Here is a 21,249-nt window from a genome sequence, read left to right as displayed (position 1 = left end):
TCGTGAATTGTTGCAGGCTCTTGAACATTCATCATTCCTCTCATAATGCTCACTGTTCTGTGTGTAATGTGTATTTGTCATGCAAGCTCTGTTTAATGGTTCTATTTTGGGGTAAGGCATCATACAAATAAAACTTTGTATTATTATTAAACTAAATATTATTATGAACGCATCACTAAAATATATCAGAGAGACCAGGCTAATCATTAAAGAGTAAAAAGTAAATGATCTTTTATAATTAATTATAATTAAATAATTATTTAAAAAAAATATACAAAATCAATAACATTAAATACATATATAGTTTCTTATTAGCATGCATATTACTAGAATATTAGCCATTTATTAGTAATTAAGCACATATTAATGCCTTATTCTACATCCCTAATACCTAAACTAACTATTAATTGTAAAATAGCATTTATTAAGAATTTATTGAGGGAAAAGTCATAGTTAATACTGAATAAGTGTTCCCTATTCTAAAGTGTTATCATTGCTTTTTTTTTACTTTAGCTATATTTTAAATAAAGGCATTCCTCTTGAATTTGTGTCAATAAAACGGTAGGTTCCCACTGTGACAGCTTACCCCGCTATAGGACTAATGCATGTTTTAAATGATCTTTTTAAAAGCTTTGCTTTTGTGAAGACTTTAAGTTGTGTATCTGTACAAAAATAGATTTTAAAATATAAATCCAGCCTGTCAAATATTCACAGGTAGCATGAAACTAGTTCTGGTCCGCCATGTAACACAAAACCAAATTGTGAGATTGTTGTGAAAATGAAGCCTGTGTTTGTAACAGAATACCTCCATGGTATAGTTGGTGTGTTTGTTGTCAAAGACGAGCGCCTCCTGAATGAGCTGGTGATCTCCCTCCAGTTTGTCAATGTTGGATTTGTAGTTGATGATGTTCTGCTCATACTGCTTCAGATTATTCATCTGTTCTTCCAGAGAGCCGGTGATATCCACCGACACGTGACCGATCTCCTAATAACAGCAAACCGACAGAGAGAGCTGGTGAACAAATGTGCATTAGAAGAGAAAGAACAGAAGTCTGTAAATAAAATAGGGGATCAGCAATGTTGAGAAGCTTAATCAAGCTAGAAACTAAAAGCTACTCATAAGGAATCAAACTAAAAGTAGCTAGTAACCACAGCTAAAATTATTATATAAAAAAAATAAAAATTCTTAAAATAAATGTTACCTGAAATACAATAAAATATATATTTATTCTACATTTACATGTATGCATTTAGCAGACGCTTTTATCCAAAGTGACTTACATTGCATTCAAGTTACAGTTTTTACATTTTTATCAGCTCTTGCTTTCCCTGGAAATCGAACCCATGATCTTGGTGTTGCTAGCGCCATGCTCTACTATTTGAGCTACAGGAAACAACAATCCTACCCAGCTATATACCAATAGAATAGTTAGCTATTCTATTTAAGCTAACTGGCAAGGAAGCATTTTAATGTAGTTTAAATTGATGCTTTACTTTTAGTTACTTCCCAAAACTGATACCCTTTAAAGTTACGTTTTCAAACATTAATGGAGGCTTGAGGCAAAAGCGCCACTAAAATGAACAAAAATGCCGCTCAAATTCAAGACATAGGACCAAAAAAAAATGCCTCACACCAACTAAACTAAATCCATTATGTCTGTCGAGATTAAAGTGAAATTAAAAATAAATAATAATAATAAAAATGACAAAAACACAAAATTTTTGGTAACACAAAATTACCAAAACTTTAACTTTACAAAAATATATAAAAATCATTCAAAATAAAGGAGAAAAAACTCAAACAAAAACTAAGTTACTTCCTAGGACTGATACCCTTATCAGAACTTGAAAATTATGTTTTTGGAAATTAATGGGACTCAAGGCAAAAACGCAACCAAATTGGCCCCCAAATTTAAGATAAAGGAGCAATAAAATGCCCCAGCAGGACTAAATTAAATCTATTATGGCTGTACAGGTTAAAGTAAAATGGGAGGGGGGGGGGGGGGGGGGGGGGGGGGGGTATGAGAAGTGTTCATTCGCATCATGCTGCATCAGATTTCTTCACTTACGTGAGCTGTCTGAATGAATCAGTTCATTAACGTGAATTAGTGACTTCCCACCCTGATACCCACGCAACTGCCTTAAATCTTGTACTTTACCCCATCACCTGCTTGTTTCGTGTTGAATACGCTCACCTCCATCTTAGTCTGAATCCAGGGTCCGATGATGTTGGCCTGAGCGGCGAAGGAGCGCCGCAGCCTCTCATTGGCCTGTTGCCTGGCAACCTCCTCCTGCAGCATCTGGTCTCTGTGGGGCACCAGCTGCTTCACCTGCAGGGGGCGACGGATCAGAAACACACATCTGAGTCTTTTCATGCATCCAGAAGTGAAGTAAATGACTAGCCATGAGCTTTGTGTGTGTACTCACAGCCTCCCATTTGTTGGTGATGTCCTGTGGGCTGAGGACCGTGTAAGGATTGACTCCGACCAGCTTGATGCCGTAGGTCTGAGCGATCTTGGTGATCTCGTTCTGGATGCCCATGATGGCAACACGCTCCTTATCGGCTTCTGGCAGGGTGGCCTTGAACTGATCGTGAGCTGTGATCAGACTCTGAAAGACAAATGGAGATTAAAATTGTAGTTAATGGCGTCCTATTATACTTTTTTACTTTTTCAACAGTGTGCAATGTTGCAGTTTGATCATAAAAAAAATCTGCAAAGCTCAAAGTCTGCACTGCATATACTCTTTAACAGAAAACACTTTACAAGAACTACTTCTTCATAATATCACTCTTTTAAATAATTCCGCCCACAAAAACGCGGGCGAAGCCAGCACTGCGTTTGCCAAAAGCATCGTAAGCTTAAATACATCGTAGGCCCTTTAAACCAATGGAGCTACAATCAACTTAGGCGTACGATGCTTTTGGGAAATACAACCCTGGTTGAGCGGTGCTAGAGACCATAGACTGTAATGGTAAAATTATTTAAAATTTACAGCTGAGCAGATGAAACTCACGTTATGGTAAAGGGCTGAAATTCAACCTTTGCAGGGAGTTTGATTGACAGGCGATCTGACCAATCATAAGCCCTATTGGGACGGGACTAGTTTTACAGGGAAATTTGTGTTTCACAAACGTACTTGGTGATTTTAATCCCGTCCGAATCTGCCATGTCTGTGTTTTTCTCACACAACCTCTGTAATAATTCCAGAGCAAATTACCTACTGTTTTTCAGCAAACTCGGTGATCCTCTGAGAAAACTAATCCCGTCCAAATGCGATGTCTGTGATTGCCGACGATATTTTTCTTTTCACAACACGTTTCCTTATGTGTTTTGGTCAATGTGAAGTACTGTAGACACTATTACAGAGCACATTTTTGATATGTTTGCCTACTGGCAAACAAATTTAAAAAATAAAATGAAATCAAGAGCCAGATCACGTAAACTGTTAAGACTGGCTACTGTAATATCAGCGTCAAGTAAGATTACTTCACATTCACATTCATTTCTGCACTCAATTACATAATGTTTTAATTACATATGTACCTGGGTTTACTACAAATAAATAAATAAAAAATAAAATGGTTAAACTAAAGTAACCACGGTTTTGCTATAGGAGCCATTTAGCTTCACCGTGGTATTTGTAGTACAACTGTGATTGTACTAATGATAATCAATCAGAATAACTGTACGCAATGCACGCATACAAAGCGCGTGATCTCTGCATGCCCAGATACAAAACAAACCCTCCCACCTCTGTAATAAACACAGAGATGTTAGTCCCATCAGAATTGGTGCATGACAATCGCAGACGTCAGGTGATAAGATTCGAAACTCAAACGTAGTTTAGAAAACTAGTCCCATCCGAATAGGGCTATACTCTACCATTTTATCTGAGAAACAATCCAAACAAGGGGGTAGATTAACGTTGGTGGACTTGAAAAATTGTGTGTAAGGTTTTTCTGCAGTTGAAATTAGATACCTTCTGATGTTCATTCATGTTTATTTCATGCTATAACTCGCAAAAAAGACGATCGGTTCATGTGCTGCTTGAACTGAGGCGCTGCAGAGATCTGTGATGACACATTAAACATCCAAAAGGATAGGATTTATTGTTTGAATTTCAAATTTGAAAACTGAGATTTTGTTTCATAGCAAAACCTACTCTGTCTTGTCTGTCCGCAATGTATTTTTCACTGTGTGAGAACATGACATGTGGTAACATAGCTTGTCAGACATAGCAACAGTAACTCAGTTATGGAAAAAAATATGTGAACAATAATGCATTTTTGTAACAATCAAGCATGAAAACCTCTTCTAGTAGACCCCCAAAACCAAATCAAGACTTTGTAAAAGGGCATAATAGGACCCCTTTAAAGGAGTCACCAAATGCATTTTTTTAAGGATTTAAGAGCGATTCCTGAGCATTTACAAACTGTGTCATTGATTATAACGGAAGTTTTGGCGAAAACGCAAGAAATTAAATCACTGAAAGACTCACGCTGCTCTTTGATCACTTCATAGATGTATATAGATTTATAGATATATAGAAAATAGAGATAACGGATGGTTTTCATGCTACTAACAGGAAGAGTGAGAAGTTGTGAAGTTGTTGGTGTGATTCACTTAACAGCAGTAAAACACTTTGACACAAAGAACATGAGCCGCTGCTCTTTCCAGAAAATATAGTGCTTTCTGGGTTACTTCACTGAATATTTCCTTTAAAACCCATCATAAATTATAAAACGGTTATTCAGAATAGAAGTGCTGTTCATGTGCATGTCTTTTTATCTAATAATGGGTGAGTAGTTTCACGCTGCTCCATAAAAGCCTGCGCTGCACAAGACTGTCTTGATAAATAGGTTTGCAGTGCATTACAGTATTTTCTGCTTCAGTTACATGCAACAAAAATAGACACTAAAGTTGCACTCGCACCTGCAAATGCGGAGCTTACGTACGCAGTCGGTGTGAATAATGCGGCCTGTAAACGTGGGCACTGAAATAATTACATACTGCTATGAAACAGGTCGTGTTGTTCTGAATTTTTCAGTGCACGTCATTCAAAACAAACTTTTATAAGCCTTTTCATCAAAAGTAAAAGCATTCTCCACCTCTGAAATGACATTTCTGTTGATGAAATATTTTATTTTAATTTTAATATTTATTAATGCAGTTTTGTGTTCGCCATGTACAGTACTTTACATGACATGCAGACAAAAATATATTTATTGTGGCCATGAATTAAGATTTTGTTCCATGGCCACAATAAATATTTATCGTGGCCATGTTGAACTAATTCATTCCCTTGTTTTGATTTAATACAAAAAAGTAAATAATTAATACAATTTGGCCACAATTTACTAAAATGAGGGAACAAATCTTAATTTATGTTGCATGCATAGTTTCATTATTGAACCTCATGACATTGTACAGGTCACATGTCACATTTTAGTAAACTTGAATTTAAAGTATACCAGCAGCATACTTGTAAGTGCACTATTTCAGTACTTCTTGGAACTAAACCGGCCCTCTTTTTAGTTAAAAGTATACTTTTATATCGCAAACAACACTCTGAACTATTCTACAAGTAATGTTGTACATTTACTGTTAGTTTACTAGTTATATCATTTCCAAAAAATTAGCTTATGAGAGTACATTTTGAATTAAACTACTAGTAATTTGTTATATTGTACTTTGTAATACCTTTATATTATTATAATAGTAATCACAACTATAAGCCAAATATACTTAGAATACTTAATTGTACTTTTCTTCAGTGTGTATGTGTATATATCTATATATCTATATATATATATATATATATATATATATATGCGTACACACACACTATAATTTATATTATTTCTTATATATATATGAAGAGTTCATTTGCAAAGACATAACTCATTTTCAATTTTTTTTTTTCAAAAATCATGTTTTTTCATTGTGCATCCCAATTAATCTCAGCTAAACTGCTGTTGGGTTATTTTGATTTGGTTAAAAAATACCCCCAAAAATACAGCTAACTAACACAATAAAACATAATAACATAATAAAAAACATGAATTTTGAAAAAAACAAAAAACAAGAGTTATCTGTTTTTGCAAATTAACTCTTCATATTTATATTTTGCATAAATCTTCATGCAGCTGACCTGGATCTCCTCGATGCTGTGCACGATGAACATGTCCTGCAGATCCTCCATGGCTCCGTCCATCCAGTTGTTGAAGGGCGCCGCCCTCTTGGCAAACTCCAGGTACAGCTGATCAATCGTCTCCCACAGTTTTTCTACACGCTGGAGGATGAAAGAAAATAATCAGCTTGAGTCATATTCAAGAAACAATTACAAATAATTTCCTTTTTTAGATATATGACTGGTATTCCAGCTGCATGTTTATTATGGGCAGCTAATATTTGGCTTCACACTGCAGCATGAGTTTGTCTGGAGTGTAATGTGTTTGTGCACCTCTAGAGCGTCTCTTCTCTTCTGGGTCAGGGTTCCCAGGTTGTCCCACTGGTCACAGATGGCCTGGCAGCGGGTGTTCACTGTCACAGCATCATGATAGTCTAACTCGCTACACAGAGAGAGAAACACATCTGAGCACCTCTGAAAGCCGTGTCGTGTTCCTGCATAAATCAGGGCATTTTAAATGTTGAATCTCATGAAAATGTCCAGGTTTTCACTTCAAAATTAAGGTTTACCATAAACTCTCTGAAAAAATGGTATACTCTCAATTTCAAATGGTACACCTTGTACCTTATTTAACCCTAAATGTTGCATATTAGTTCCTAAATGTACATATTTGTACCTTTTGAAAAGGCTCCAGCTTTTGTACATTTTTTTCTAAGAATATATGTAGTTGGTATCCTAATATGAATGTACTTGTAGCAAACTTATAAGTGCACTATTCTGATACTACTTCAGACTAGATTGGCCTGCTATTTAGTTTATAAAAATATACTTTTAAGTGTTCCAGTAGTGAACTTTAACCAGTGGTAAGTTTTTCTTTAGTATTAAAACTATTCTGTGAACTATACTACAAGGGAACTTGTTAGTTTACAAGTTATAAACATCAAATCCATGTTAAAATACATTTTGAAGTATGCTGTCAGTAAACTACTAGTATAATAGTTGTTTTATTATAGTCGTATGTAAACACAAACCAAGTATACTTAGAATACTTAATTATAGATTTGTAAAAAAATATATATTTCAGTTTCCACAATGGAACATTTTACTTTTGAGTTTCCTTTACTCTCGATGCTTATTTCTACTGCTCTATTTCAAATGATACAATGTTTTACATACACTGCCCTCCAAAAGTTTGGAAACGGCCTAGAAAAGTGGGGTTTTGGACAATATTGGCATGAATCCTTTTTAATTTGTGATCATTTTGCACTGATAAGGGACAACACAAACTATGAAAACATATTTTATTACATACAGTTTATACATAAAAAAAACTTACATTTTCGATTCATCAAAATATCCACCATTAGCAGCTATTGGCAATCAATTGTTGAAGCTACAGTATTAAGGTGTGCTGACCCAAAAATCTTTATATTTTTATATTGCCATTATTATGTTTTATTGCTGGTCTTCAATGATAATGTCAAGTTATTTTAATGTATTTGCACCAAAAAGTTATAAGGATCTATGCCGATATAGTCCAAAACCACACTTTGCCAGGGGTGTTTCCAAACTTTTGGAGGGCAGTGTATATATATATATCAAAATGGAAAAAATAGGCATTGAAATATGATCCCAGACTTGTTTTTGGTAGGTTTTGTGAGGTACACCCAGTGAAACGTTCTGTGTTTCTTACTTCAGCTCTTGAGCGATGGATGCGATCTGCTCCACTCGGTCCTGGTGGGCGGCCAGGTCGCTCTCAAACGCTTCGTGCTTCCTCATCAGAGCCCTGATCTCCATCAGAGAGGCCGTCTCATAGTCCTTCTGAGACAGCAGGTGCTCCTTTCCTGCAAACACATATTTATTCACACATATTTTGTTGTACAATGGTAGAGGTTTTACTAGTGACTGATTCTTTTTTGTAAGGCTCTTAAAAGTGTGAAATCAACTTGTATTTTTGGGAATGGGATTGCTAACATGTTATAACGTTATGTTTAAGCTCTTGTGTTAACTAAGTATGTTTACCTGTAGTCCAGGACTCATGCAGGGCACATTTCTGCTTGAACTTCTCTGCCAGATGATCGAGTCTCTCCAGACGACGGATCTCGGTGAGGAGCCATTCCTCATAACCCTTCTCTACCTGCTCTAGACCTTTCCATGCATTAGCAATATCCTGCAGACAAACAAACAGACAGTTTCCGTATCAGCTTCAACGCAACCAATTAGTCAAATCGCAGTCAACTGATCTGATTGGCTGAATTTCTAAGGAGTGCAGTTTGTTGTTCATAGAGTCAAGTTACAAGTCATTTTCTACCAATTTGAGAAGTATGCTTAGGACCAATGTGCAGAAGATGCTTTTCAAAAAGGGTCAAAAAATCAACCGGAGGGGCAAACCCAACTTTTCAGATGTGTTGCGCAACTTACCGACACCATCTTGCCCTCGGAGGGCATGAAGGCCGGGCGGTTGCTCAGGCGGAGCTTGGTCTGCAGGGTGTTGAAGTTGATCTCCAGCTGGCACTTCTCCTGAACGCGTGGAGGCTTGTGGACGCGCCTGTAGTCACGGAAATCCTCCAGCTTCTGCTGCATGGCACGCATGGTCTGCTCCGCCACGCGGTTCTCCAGCCATGGGATGGTGCGACGGATCCACTCCAACAACTACAGACCAGACAGATGGAAGAGTTAGAGATGGACTGATGGGCATGATGTAGGTCTTAGAGGGAACAAAATTAGGGCTGTTACCAAAACCTAATGAGATGACACCTAGACGGCCCCAATTATGCTGCCTTATACTGTGATTATGCAGTATTGCCTGCATCATTTGCACAAAAACACTGACATTTTCATTCAGGATGGGTGACAGATTAAAGGAAAATTTCAACCCATACATCAAAAAAATATATATATAATTTTTTGGGTCAAATATGTTAAATGTACGTTCCAAACAATAAAGTTAAAAAAAATATATATATTTTTAAAAAATGTCAATATATTTTGTTTCAAACTTCATATACCAGAAATACTTCAAAATGTATTTCAGTGGCAAGAAAATACATTTCCAATCTTAAAGTAGCCCACGCTTAGTGGATGGAGTAGCCCACTAGAGATCAAAATGATTCATTAATGTTTAAATTTTCACTACATTTTTTTTTCAAATGTGTTTGTTCACGTTATAGACAACAAGTAAACATTTTCTTCAAATGTGAAATGTGAATGTATTTACTTGGATTAAAAATATAGGGCAAATTAAATTTAAATATATTTTAAGAAATAGCAAAAAAATATATTAGTAGAAAATATATTATTTACACAAATATATTTTAAAACATTTTATCAAACATTTGGGCAGTTTTATATATTTTTAAATATATTCGTTTTTTAGTTTTGTGCTGTATGGGAACTGTTGATATAGTTTACATTTATGCATTTGGCAAACACCTTTATTTAAAGTGCATTCATGCTGTTCATTTCAGCAAGCTACAGCCATTTAGCAATGCTAGCACTGGTTAAACCACCAGAAAAACACAGTATCTGAAAGAAAACAACCGCTTAAAGCAGCCTAAAGTGGTGAGCTGGTCTCTTGACCTGTTGAAAGCAGTTTGCTGACTGGTTAAGAAATTATTAATATAAAACAGATACCTTTATTAAAATTGACTATTTCAACCAATATGTATTGCGTATCTTATCTTTTTTTTTTTATTATTGTCCGAGTCCCACAAGAGTCCTAAAACCCATAAACGTAACATTTTAGCACTTCCAGTTCCATCGTCCTGAAGTCGATGGTTTTTTTGAATGGTTTTTGGACACATGAAACATTATAAAGCCAAAAAGCTGAACTCATCATCTCACAATATTCCTTATATTTATGATGGCACTAATTATTGTTTAGCTATCTACTTCTTCCAGTTATCATGATAAACAAAGCATCTAAGAATCATAAACTTCTGTTGGTCACAAATCTTATTTTCAGCATTAATCCAAAAATGGTTTTTGCTGTTAAGGTCTGAGAAACTCACCTCACTGGCCAGTTTCTCATACTCCTCCATTAGCCGTTCGTTCTCCTGGTTCACAGCCAGAACCTTACAGATCCTGTTAGCTGCGGTCTCGGCCTGGAGAGAGGGACACCGAGAAACAAGCAGCTCATTTAGTGCCATAACAAATTCAGTTTAGAGTTAATGTGACTGTATCCAAGTCTCCTCACTTCATTTACTCTGCGTTACTCTGGAGAGTGTCTGGAAACTCAAATCAATTTCCTTCAATCATTTACACAAACTGATCCCAGTTTATACATCTTACACTGTGATAATGAAAAAAACATTAGTTTGGGAAATTGAATCCACATCTGATTTGAGGCGATATTTACCTGCTCGGCACCAGCGAAAGCATGGTAAAAGCAGGACACATAGGTCATGATGGCTTTCTCATCAGGTTTAGGGGTGTTGACGATGTCTGAGGACAAAAAAATAAATAAAATCAAGTTCAGTTCAACCAAAAGCCCTTTCCAGCAGGTCTGCGGACATCGTGGCCAATTCTGTTTGTCTGTTCGTCAAGAAATCAGCAATAACATCCCACAACATTGGTATTACAGATTTTCATCTTAAGTCATATTTATAATGTGACAAAGCAGTTTCACACAGTAAGAAACAGGAAAATAACAGTGTTAGTGTTGCAAAATTTTATCAATTATTAAACAAATTCTATTTAAACTGTAAAGCTGCTCTACAGAACGCAATATCATTATTCAACTCAATTCGGTTCGGTGTTAATTTACTGTTTACTGTTCATTTGAACAGTATTGGGGCCAGTTTTACTAACAGCGCAAACTGTCTTTTGGTGTTAAAATAGTACTGTCAGGTTTTACTAAAGACGCGCAGGGAAGAATTGGCGCTGAAAAGGCGTGGACAGTTATTTTTTGCTCCAGATCTTATTGGATATACATTTCTAGGAGTTTCCCTTTGAGATGCAAAATTTATGGGAGGAGAGTTTTCAAATGAATCACGCAACACGATTTACGTTTACGCCATTATTCAAAGCCCCCCCCAAAAAGCAGGCGGTAATTTGCGCTGCTCTTGGTAGTTTGCGCTGGTCATTATAAACATGATCATGCTGCGTCTGCGTAATGTGCGCATTGTTAGTAAATCACCTGCAAAATCTCCCCCGGCCTCCTATTGGTGAGTGTCATTATTCAGTTAATATTGTGCTCTCATCCAATATTATCAGTACAGTTGAAATTATAATATTACTGAATATTAATTGTCATTTAAAGCCTAACTAAGCCGGCCAATGGCCTGTGCATTAAACTCAAAAAGATTGCTGGCTCTTTTAAATGAATGGTGATGTTAATCTGCCATATTGTGTGTTACAGGATCCCCTCCTGATGGACAGGATTGATCTTTCGCTCACCTTCAGCGTCCAGCATCTTCGGGATGTCCAGGTACTTCTCTGCCACCTCAAACGCAGTGTTCAGGTTTCCAATAGGGTCGTCCTTCAGAGGACCAACAAAATCATTCACTCTATTGCACTTCCCATCAATATCGTGCATTTAGCTCCTCTGTGACTTTTTTTAAAGGGTGCTACAGACATACTGTCACTTGTAAGAGTTCAGGCCTTATATTGTACACTGTTTGTAGACAGTGCTTTATATCAGCTTCTACAAATTTTCCTGTAGTCATATCTGAAATTTCATTAACATTTCTTCTTTTAAGCCATTCAAGCAAAATGGAGAGAACAATCATAAATGTTTAGAAACAGATTCCAACCAGATCTATCAGTTATATAATGAATAATATTAGAAAATTTGAGATTTCTGAATCGGTCATTTAAGCCTGCAAAATCATGAGCTGGGTGGATAAAACAAGAGCTTTGGAGTCAAGGATAAACCTTTTGATGATTAAATAATAATAATAAAAACACGTTGTGTGTGAACTCCACACAGGGAATAAATGGAAAGTATTTGAAGGCAAACTGGTGTATAAAGAGTGAGTGACTGGTAGAAAAGACAGAGGCAGCACCTTTCTGAGTTTAGAGTAGTCGATGAGGTCTGGTCTGTGTCTGTGGATGAGGGCACACAGAGCGAGGCCGTCCTTCCAGCTGACAACAACAGACAACATATTAGGAAACCTGAGCATGTTGATATATAAAGAAGACTGACCCAAAAAAAGAAGAAAATTTTTTTTTAATAAAAAATAATAATAATATATATATTGAATATATATAATGAAAATTGGAACACTTTAAAATAAGTTTAAGTTTCTTAACATTAGTTAAATGCATTAGTCAAACAATCAGTGTTTTTTTTATTAGACATGTAAGTATTTTTTTAGCATGAAACTAATGGTGATTTGAAGTTAAATAGATAATAAATAAATAAATACGTGTGATGTCAATTGCAAAGCAATATCAAACCAATAAGACTGAAATTTCTACTTTTTAAGTTAGTTTTTGACTATTGATATTAACTTAAATTATACTAAATTTGACTTAAAGACTGTTTGAAAATCAAAATTACTGAAAAATACAATGTTGTTAATAAACAAATTCTGATTATGATTATTTTTGTAGTGATGACTTTTCACAATTTAACAAACATTTCCAAAAATATATATATTAGTACTTGTATAAATATTGACAATGTTGCTGTTGATAGTATTTGGTATCACAACTGAAAATGTTACAAGTACAATAAAGAAATGTGAGTTAAATTGAATTGCAGATGTTTCTGATAGGGCAAAGATAGCATGAAGAAAACACAAAGAGCTTTGAAAACCTATGTTTATTATATTTGGTTAAAAAAAGTAGTGTTACGTTTAGTTACAGTATAGTGAATAGTTAGTATTAGTTTTAAATATTTACATCTAATCTAATTACGGATGCATTCACTTCTCCAAAAGTGACAGCAAATGCATGTATAATGTTACAAAAGATTCTATTTCAAAGAAATGCTGTCCTGAACATTCCATCTGTTTGAACGTTGTGTTCAGGTTTGACTGTCAGTGGAATGTGACGTGGTTCACCTGATGTGGAAGTTCTGTACGTTAACGTTCCTGTAGGGGGCAGTCTTCCTCTGACACCACAGCAGCAGACCCTCTTTAGCAGACGTCTCTGTGGAGTCACACAACAGAAAACCATCCATATGAAGCGATAATGAGTGTTTAATTAGTAACATGATCAGTCACGTCGTGTCACGAATGTCTCTGACACAACGCAAATGTGTGTTTGTACCCTCCACAGAAATGTCCTGGATAGCGAAACGGAGAATGATGGTCCAGATCATTCCGAGAGTCATTTTCACATTGCCATCAACAATCTCTGTAGAGCAAGAGAGAGAATTTTGGATAAAGTTAAATATAGTACATACATACTTATATACACACACACACACACGTACATATACACACACACACATATACATATATATATATACAGTGCCCTCCAAAAGTATTGGAACAGTAAAGACTTCAAAGAATCCTCACTTCAACTTTTTTCAACCTTGATAATAATAAGAAATGAGATTTCTGAAAAAAGATTTCTCAAGAGTGGAGGAATGATGCTGAAAATTCAGCTTTGCCCCACAGAAATCAATTATATTTTAAAATATATTCAAATATAAAACAGTTATTTTAAATTGTAATACTATATGTGAATACTACTGTTTTTACTGTATTTTTCATCAAATAAATGCAGCCTTGGTGAACCAAAAGGTCTTCTTTTAAAAAAATTTAAAAAACTATTAAAAAGCTTACCAACCAAAATCTTTTAGATGAAAATGTATTTAGAAACTAAAATAATTTAAGAGATTACATTATATATTTTACTGAACATAACTAATTGCACTAAATTAAAACTGACAGCTGTAGTTAAGTCTCAATAGTGTACCAATAGAGGAAGTTTCTCACCTTCAGCACCGATGGACACCAGTTTGACTCCTTTGCTCGAGATGTAATCCAGAGCCTTGTTGACGTTGGCGATCTTGTGGAAACGCATCTTTCCTTTGTCAGGCTTGGGCAGTCTCTCACCTGCCAATCAGTCAGACCAAACTGATGTCAGTTACTGAGCTAAACTGATCATTATTTTGACGGTGAAGTGTGCAACTCTAGTGGAATTGCACACACAGTGACTGTTTCCAAACAGGTTTCCCAAACACCCCTATCCACCCAACACCCTTTAGAGTAAATTTGACATGTCAAAACAAACAGCTTAATATTTTTAAAAATAGATTCACAGGTTTACACTATTAGAAGAAGGCATTTTAACATTTTCAAACATTGCACGCCTCACCTTTAAAGTCACCTTTAAGTCAAATGATGCAACCCATTTTGATTGCAGTCAAAATCCATTTCAAGTTATGAACATATTTTGTTTGCTTTGGAATAACATGCACTGATGAATCACTCGTAATAATATAAAAAATGTGCATTAAGAAAGTGAAAGAAGTGCATTTTGATCTTACGCTCAGACAGCAGGTGACTTTGACTACTTGTTCTGATTCTGACTAATGTACTGAAAACGAACCACATGATGTAGTACAAGATTTGGCGTCTGTCCTCTGAGGATAAAATAAGCTTTACATGAGTCATGAGCTCCATTCACTGATTCTGTCTCTAGTCACAAACTCCTTTTAAATATGACTGTACAAGACAACAGCTGAATTTGCTCCAGCAGACGACTTCATACTTCTGGCATGAAATATCAGCGATTACAGTGTTAAAATATCAAACATTACAGTGTTAAAATATCACTCCCTGGCCTTACGTTTGCTTCACTAGCTCAGTGCATCCTAACATCTCAGTATAACGGAGTACTGTCCTTTATCTTCCAGTCATTACCTGAGATGACCTCGAGCAGCAGCATGAGTTTGAGGCCATTCCTGAAATCCTCTTCAATGTTCTCGATCTGAGTTCCCGCTTTACGCAGATGAGAGTTACACCACGCCGTGAACGTCTGAGAGACAAAAACAGATTATTACATGAAACATTTATCCTCAGTAACAAAAAAAAACTGCCATTTTCAATCAGTATAATATATTTTAAATGCACGAACCAATGAATTAATTGTGAGATATAAATTGTGAGTAAAAAAGTAACTGTGAAATAAAAAGTAGCAATTACGTTTTTTTTATTTTTATGTAAACTCAGAACTTTGAGAAAAGTCAGAATTGCAAGATATAAACTAATGTAAACTTGACATTGCAAGAAAAAAAGTTAGAATTCTGAGTATATATCAGACTTTTTCTCTTTCTTTCTCAGACTTGTGAGATACAAACTGGCAACTGCAAGAAAAAAAGTTTTTAAAAAAGTCTCAATTAAATTTTTTTATTCCAACAAAAATAAATAGACAAATATAAACTTAGAAGTGGGAAAAAGTCAGAATTACAAAAAGTTTCAATTGTGTTTTTCATTTCCGTCATGGAATAATAATAAAAAAAATTGTAATCAAGACTTTATATCTTACAATTCTGACTTTTCATCTATGAATAAAGAGTTTGTTTTGAAATTGAGAGTTTATATCTCACAATTATGAGATTAAAAAAGTCACAATGGCTTTTTATTTGTTTTTCCGGGGCGGAAAAAAGCTTCCATTAGAAGTAACTGAAACAGAATCAGATTCACTGTACTACTTAAAAAATACTTAATAAAATATTTCACTTCGTAAAATCTACTTTTTAGAAGTTAAATGTAAAAAAAAAAAAATTTGTTTTTTAAGTTTCCTTGTGTTCATCCCAATACCCCGCAATATGTTCTGTGTGAATTTATATATATATATATGACTTATTTTGCAAGCATTCTTTTCTTTAGGGAAGGAATAATCTGACATTTTAATGTTTTAAATCACTAATAATGCAAATGTGAACAAAATTGTCTGTTCAACCCAATTGCTTCAATTTGCAGATAACACAATGTTTCTGTAGGTTGGGGAAATTAATTATATTTCAGAGATCTTATAAATATCCTTCACTTCCAGCATGTGCGATGTCAAGAAGAAGCAGTGTGTGTGTGTGTGTGTGTGTGTGTTTGTGCCAGTGATGTGGGTGTTACGGGGCAAAGCTGCTGGATGTGAACGAGTGTCTGTGTGTGTGTTTGTTTGTGCTGAGCGGCAGAATAAAGTATGAAAGAGGAGGAGGAGTGATGAACAACAGGACACGTAGGAGTTCCTGATGAGAGAGACACGGATGGAGAGGTTGAGAGAGAGGGAAGGAGCGAGGAGGTGTGATTGAACACAGAGATGAAAGCCAGGGGGCTCTGTAGGGCTGAGTGGGTGGGACGCACTGCACAGAAACCAAATATAGACCGCAGAAACTACAGAGACGAGGAGAGATGAAGATAAAAGACACGAGAATGAGAGATGAAGAGAGACGAATAGAAGGAAAAATGAGCAACGAAAAGATGAGATAAGAACAGACAGAAGGCTGAGGGACGATAAAAGAAAATGTAATGAATTAGATAATAAAAGAAGAAACGAGAAGGAGAGATGAGACCAAATGAGAAGAAAAAAGAATGAGTGTTGAGAAGAGATGAGATAAAGACAGAAGAGAACAGATAATGAAAAAAGAGAAGAAATTCGATGATATAACTTGAGAAAAGAAGAGATGAAAGGAGACAAAAGAATGAAATGAAGAAAAGAGAAGAGATGAGACAAAATGAGAGGAGATAAAATAAGAAGAGAAATGAAAGTTGAGAGAGAATATAAGAGAAGAGAAAAGAGAATGAAAGATGAGACAAAATAAGAAAAAAGGCGAAGAGCTAAAATGAGACAATAACAGAAGGGAGAATGAAAGATGAGATGAAAATCAAATCTGAGAAAGAACAGAAGAAATGAGATCATGAAAGCTGAGAAGAGACGAGAGAAGAAGTTGAGAGAGAGAGGATATGAGAAGAGAATGAGAAATGAGACCAAATGAGAAGAATGGAAGAGAAGAGAAAAGATCATGATCTCTTCCTGAAATGAAGAGATGAGGAGAGAAAGAGAAGAGGAGATGAGACGATGTGAAAAGAGAAGACATGACATACAATAAACGTAAAGTGAGAAAGAAGAGAGACTGAATGAGAGAAGAGATGAGAAAAAATTGAGATGGCAGAACCTGGAAACTGAAACAAATGGGGGGGGGGGGGGGGGCTGATGGAGAGAAAGACACAAAAAATAGAGACGAAAGGAGCCAAAAGAAGAGAATGAGAGAAGAAGATGGGAGTTTAGAAAAGAAGAAAAAACTGATGAGATGATATTATAGGCAGATGAAATGACAGAACCTGGAAACTGAAAGCAAATAGAGGAGCTAATGGAGAGAAATATACAAAAATAGAGGCTCATTGCACCTTAGGTTCATCAAACAAACCTCTTCTAATCAAGACCCATTTCTTCCAATCGACTTCTTGATGTCTCACCACAGGTTCTTCAGATCAGTGTTTTGGATTCTGGGTTCTTTAAAGAACAAGTACAGAGATGAACTGCATCCAAACGAAGCTTTGCAAGGCGCTTTACGAGGAGATGAAGACACAAACATCTTTTACGTAAAAATTAAAAGAAATCATTTTAAACGAACAACAATCAAAATGAAACACTAACTAAAAAAAGATTATGTCTTGTGACCAATAATAATCAGAGAGCCATAAATATGCAAATGTGTTGTTAAACTATTGAAATATTAACAATTCAAAGTAATATTTTAGGTTAAAGGGGTTCGGCTGACAAAAATATTTGTGAATCCCTGAACTAGAGAATAAAAACTTCTATATACTGTATAGAGACTGAGAAAAGACAGACGGGGGAAATGGAAAGGTTGAAAAGAGGCAGAGCAGGAAGGCTGGAAGGAAGCGCTGATGGAGGAGGGGTGATGATGTCTAAATGTGGATGTCACAGGACACCTAAGACACAGCTGAGAGCGCGGGATTCCTGAGGTGCAAAGTAAGAGACACAACAGGAGCTTCAGCTCCAACGCGCTCTGTCATCCCCTTTCTGATACAACAAACGCCTCAAAAACAACCATAGCGTCCAAACACTAACAAAAACATCCCTAAAAATGAACCAAAACACAAAAGTGCTAATAAGCAGCCAATAATGTAACCCTGAGCCTTTAAATAACAGCCCTCAGTGAGCGCACGCAGCTGCCACTTCCACTCTGTTAAGTAAATTCATTCCTAGTGTCCACCTGTTACCGGTATGTATGAGTGAGTGAGTGTGTGTGTGTGTGTGTGTGTGGGGGGGGGGGGTTGATCTTTAAATGTGAGGTAATGCACTATCAGCATGAGAGGAGATGTCTGTCTTCTCCAAACCCCACCGGACGGCCGGGGAAGCCCTTTAATAGGTGACCTTTGAAACCAAATTATGACTGACCTCTAGGGTCAGAAGTGTACCGCTATTTTAGTGTTTAAAGAACAAACCATGTACAGGTCTGTCGCATCACCAACAAGTCACCATAAATCTCCAGCTCACATATATATATTAGTGCTGTCAAACGATTAATCATGATTAATCGCATCCAAAATATATTTATGTATATATAAATACACACACATACTATATATATTTACATGTCTATATTTATATTAATAAAGTTTGTTATAAATCAATATTTTCTATATAAAAATAAAAAAATTCTGAAATATATACATGCATGTGTATTCGATGCATTCAATATATATAATCATTGCATTCGATAAATGTAATCATAATGCATGATCAGATGGCAACTGCATAACGTTAAGCCTGATTAGCATAAAATAAACTCCAACAATTTAGGGAAAAAATTAGATGGCTACTACCCAAATAAACAAACACTTGCACGTTTTACATGTATTATGTGTGTAAAAATAAATAAATGCCGACTTGATGACTAGTTCTTTGAATATTTGAATCTGACAGACCGATCAGAATAAAGTATTCCAGTGAGCTGTTTGGTAATGCATTAAAAAGCAATAAAATAAATGCGAGAGAGATCTGAAGGGCACCTGTAGAGCTCAGCTGTGAGGTTATGAATGAGGTTCACCTGTTCATTTGATCAAACTGTTCTTTTAAAAATCCTTATAATGTGCTCATGTGCCACACTGTGGTCAGTGTAAATACAGAACAACACATTCATAAAGTCTGTATGAATGTATGAGAGAATGAGCTTTATTGGCCAAGTATGTTTACACATACAAGGAATTTGTTGTAGTGACAGAAGCTCCACAGTCCAACAGAAAGACAGCAACAGGACAGGACACAGATAATAAAAGAATAACAACAAATAACCAAATAGGCAATGTACAAAGCAGCAAAAACACAATATATAATATAGACAACCATGTATGTACAGGTCAAGTATGTGCAAATTAGAAATGAGAAAATAAAAATAAAATAAGTGAGTGTGGTGAATGGATAATGTATTATAGTTGTGTCTTCCACGTTTAATGTCAAGTGTTCATGAGATGGATTGCCTGAGGGAAGAAACTGTTCCTGTGTCTGGTCGTTCTGGTGCACAGAGCTCTGTAGCGTCGACCAGACGGTAACAGTTCAAAGAGGGAGTGTGCTGGGTGTGAGGGGTCCAGAGTGATTTTACCAGCCCTTTTGCTCACTCTGGATAAGCACAGTTCTTGGAGAGTGGGGAGGGTTGTACCAATGATTCGCTCAGCAGTCCGGACTACCCTCCGTAGTCTTCTGAGGTCAGATTTGGTAGCTGAGCTGAACCAGACAGTTATAGAAGTGCAGAGGATGGATTCAGTGATGGCGGAGTAGAACTGTTCCAGCAGCTCCTGTAGTAGACTGAACTTCCTCAGCTGGCGAAGAAAGTACAACCTCTGCTGGGCCTTCCTGACAATGGAGTCAATGTGAATGTCCCACTTCAGGTCCTGGGAGATGGTGGTGCCCAGGAATCTGAATGACTCCATTGCAGTCACAGTGCTGTTCATGATGGTGAGTGGGGGGAGTGCAGGGGGGTTTCTCCTGAAGTCCACGATCATCTCCACAGTTTTGAGCGTGTTAAGCTCCAGGTTGTTGAGACTGCACCAGACAGCCAGCTCCTTAACCTCCTGTCTGTAAGCAGACTCGTCACCATCCTGGATGAGGCCGATCAGTGTGGTGTCGTCTGCAAGCTTCAGGAGCTTGACAGAGAGGTCTTTAGAGGTGCAGTCGTTGGTGTAGAGGGAGAAGAGCAGTGGGGGGAGAACGCAGCCCTGAGGAGCTCCAGTGCTGATGGTACGAGTGCTGGATGTGAATTTACCAAGCTTTACTAGCTGCTGTCTGTCTGTCAGGAAGCTGTTGATCCACTGGCAGACGGAGGTGGGGACGGAGAGCTGGGTTGGACAACAGCTGGGTTGGTGATGTAGTAGACAAGTCAGGCCAAAATACACTCACAAACACACACAGGTATGCTCGTCTAATGCCTCTAGTAGGGAGGAATTATCACCTTACCAAAGCATGATCACCGAGCTGTAAAAAAGCTCCCAGTAATTGTGAGTAAATAAAGCAGCTAGGACTGTATTAATAGCTTGTCATTTGTCTGGACGGCTGCCATTCATTCTCCAGCTTGTTCTTTCTGTCGTTCACTCGCTCGATAGAGGTAATTGTCAGAGGAGGGAAAACAATTATTAGATAGGAATGACGAGGCCACAGGGGACAATGCAACAGTTCCCTCGGCCTGACCACCGCTAAACTTTCACATACACAACTACTGATTTCTGACATTTTATTCCAGCCATTGCATTGAAACACACTAAAATGATTCTCTGAGAGGACCAAAGTTCAATAAATAAAAAACAAAGGTAATCTAAGTTCTTCAAGGACTAGAAGCGCTCACAAACGTTAATGACAAAACTGCTCTTCAGACACAGTTCATCATAATAATAATAATACTTAGGAGGCATCATAATTAATTGTCGTTTTATGTAAATATGTGCTAGGCAGCAGGGTTGCCAGGTCTACATAATAAACCCACCCAATTGCATTCTGGAGTAAATGACTATCAAAATTGCTCCAAATTAACGGGGGGGCTTCGCCTCAACCCACAGCTAAAAAAAATAATAATAATAATAATGTGTGGCAGCAGTATAAAAACAGCCCAATTACGCAGGAAAACTGCAGACTTGGAAACACTGCTAGACAGATGTGTTTGAACGTTACATTCGCATCTCTTTTCTTTCACGTCTCACATGT

At 36.6% G+C, this 21,249-nt stretch overlaps 1 protein-coding gene across 1 annotated transcript in view; it reads right to left on the bottom strand.

The window, feature by feature from the left end:
* LOC306888704 (alpha-actinin-3-like) overlaps window positions 1–21,249 on the bottom strand; it is a 34,229-nt gene that overhangs the window by 5,115 nt on the left and 7,865 nt on the right. The window contains exons 2-17 of the mRNA XM_079447117.1: window positions 14,952–15,066; window positions 14,022–14,141; window positions 13,348–13,434; window positions 13,140–13,227; window positions 12,138–12,216; window positions 11,530–11,611; window positions 10,490–10,575; window positions 10,143–10,235; window positions 8,554–8,784; window positions 8,155–8,302; window positions 7,826–7,976; window positions 6,466–6,574; window positions 6,154–6,294; window positions 2,428–2,610; window positions 2,196–2,330; window positions 806–985 (exon numbers count right to left, since the gene is read on the bottom strand). Of these exons, the coding sequence (XP_079303243.1) occupies window positions 806–985; window positions 2,196–2,330; window positions 2,428–2,610; window positions 6,154–6,294; window positions 6,466–6,574; window positions 7,826–7,976; window positions 8,155–8,302; window positions 8,554–8,784; window positions 10,143–10,235; window positions 10,490–10,575; window positions 11,530–11,611; window positions 12,138–12,216; window positions 13,140–13,227; window positions 13,348–13,434; window positions 14,022–14,141; window positions 14,952–15,066 (2,028 nt within the window). The remainder of the gene's footprint in view (window positions 1–805; window positions 986–2,195; window positions 2,331–2,427; window positions 2,611–6,153; window positions 6,295–6,465; window positions 6,575–7,825; window positions 7,977–8,154; window positions 8,303–8,553; window positions 8,785–10,142; window positions 10,236–10,489; window positions 10,576–11,529; window positions 11,612–12,137; window positions 12,217–13,139; window positions 13,228–13,347; window positions 13,435–14,021; window positions 14,142–14,951; window positions 15,067–21,249) is intronic.

This window comes from Barbus barbus, assembly GCF_936440315.1.
Source record: "Barbus barbus genome assembly, chromosome: 2".
NCBI lineage: Eukaryota > Metazoa > Chordata > Actinopteri > Cypriniformes > Cyprinidae > Barbus > Barbus barbus.
The sequence above is the reverse complement of the archived record's forward strand: the minus strand, read 5'-3'. Positions and strand labels throughout refer to the sequence as shown.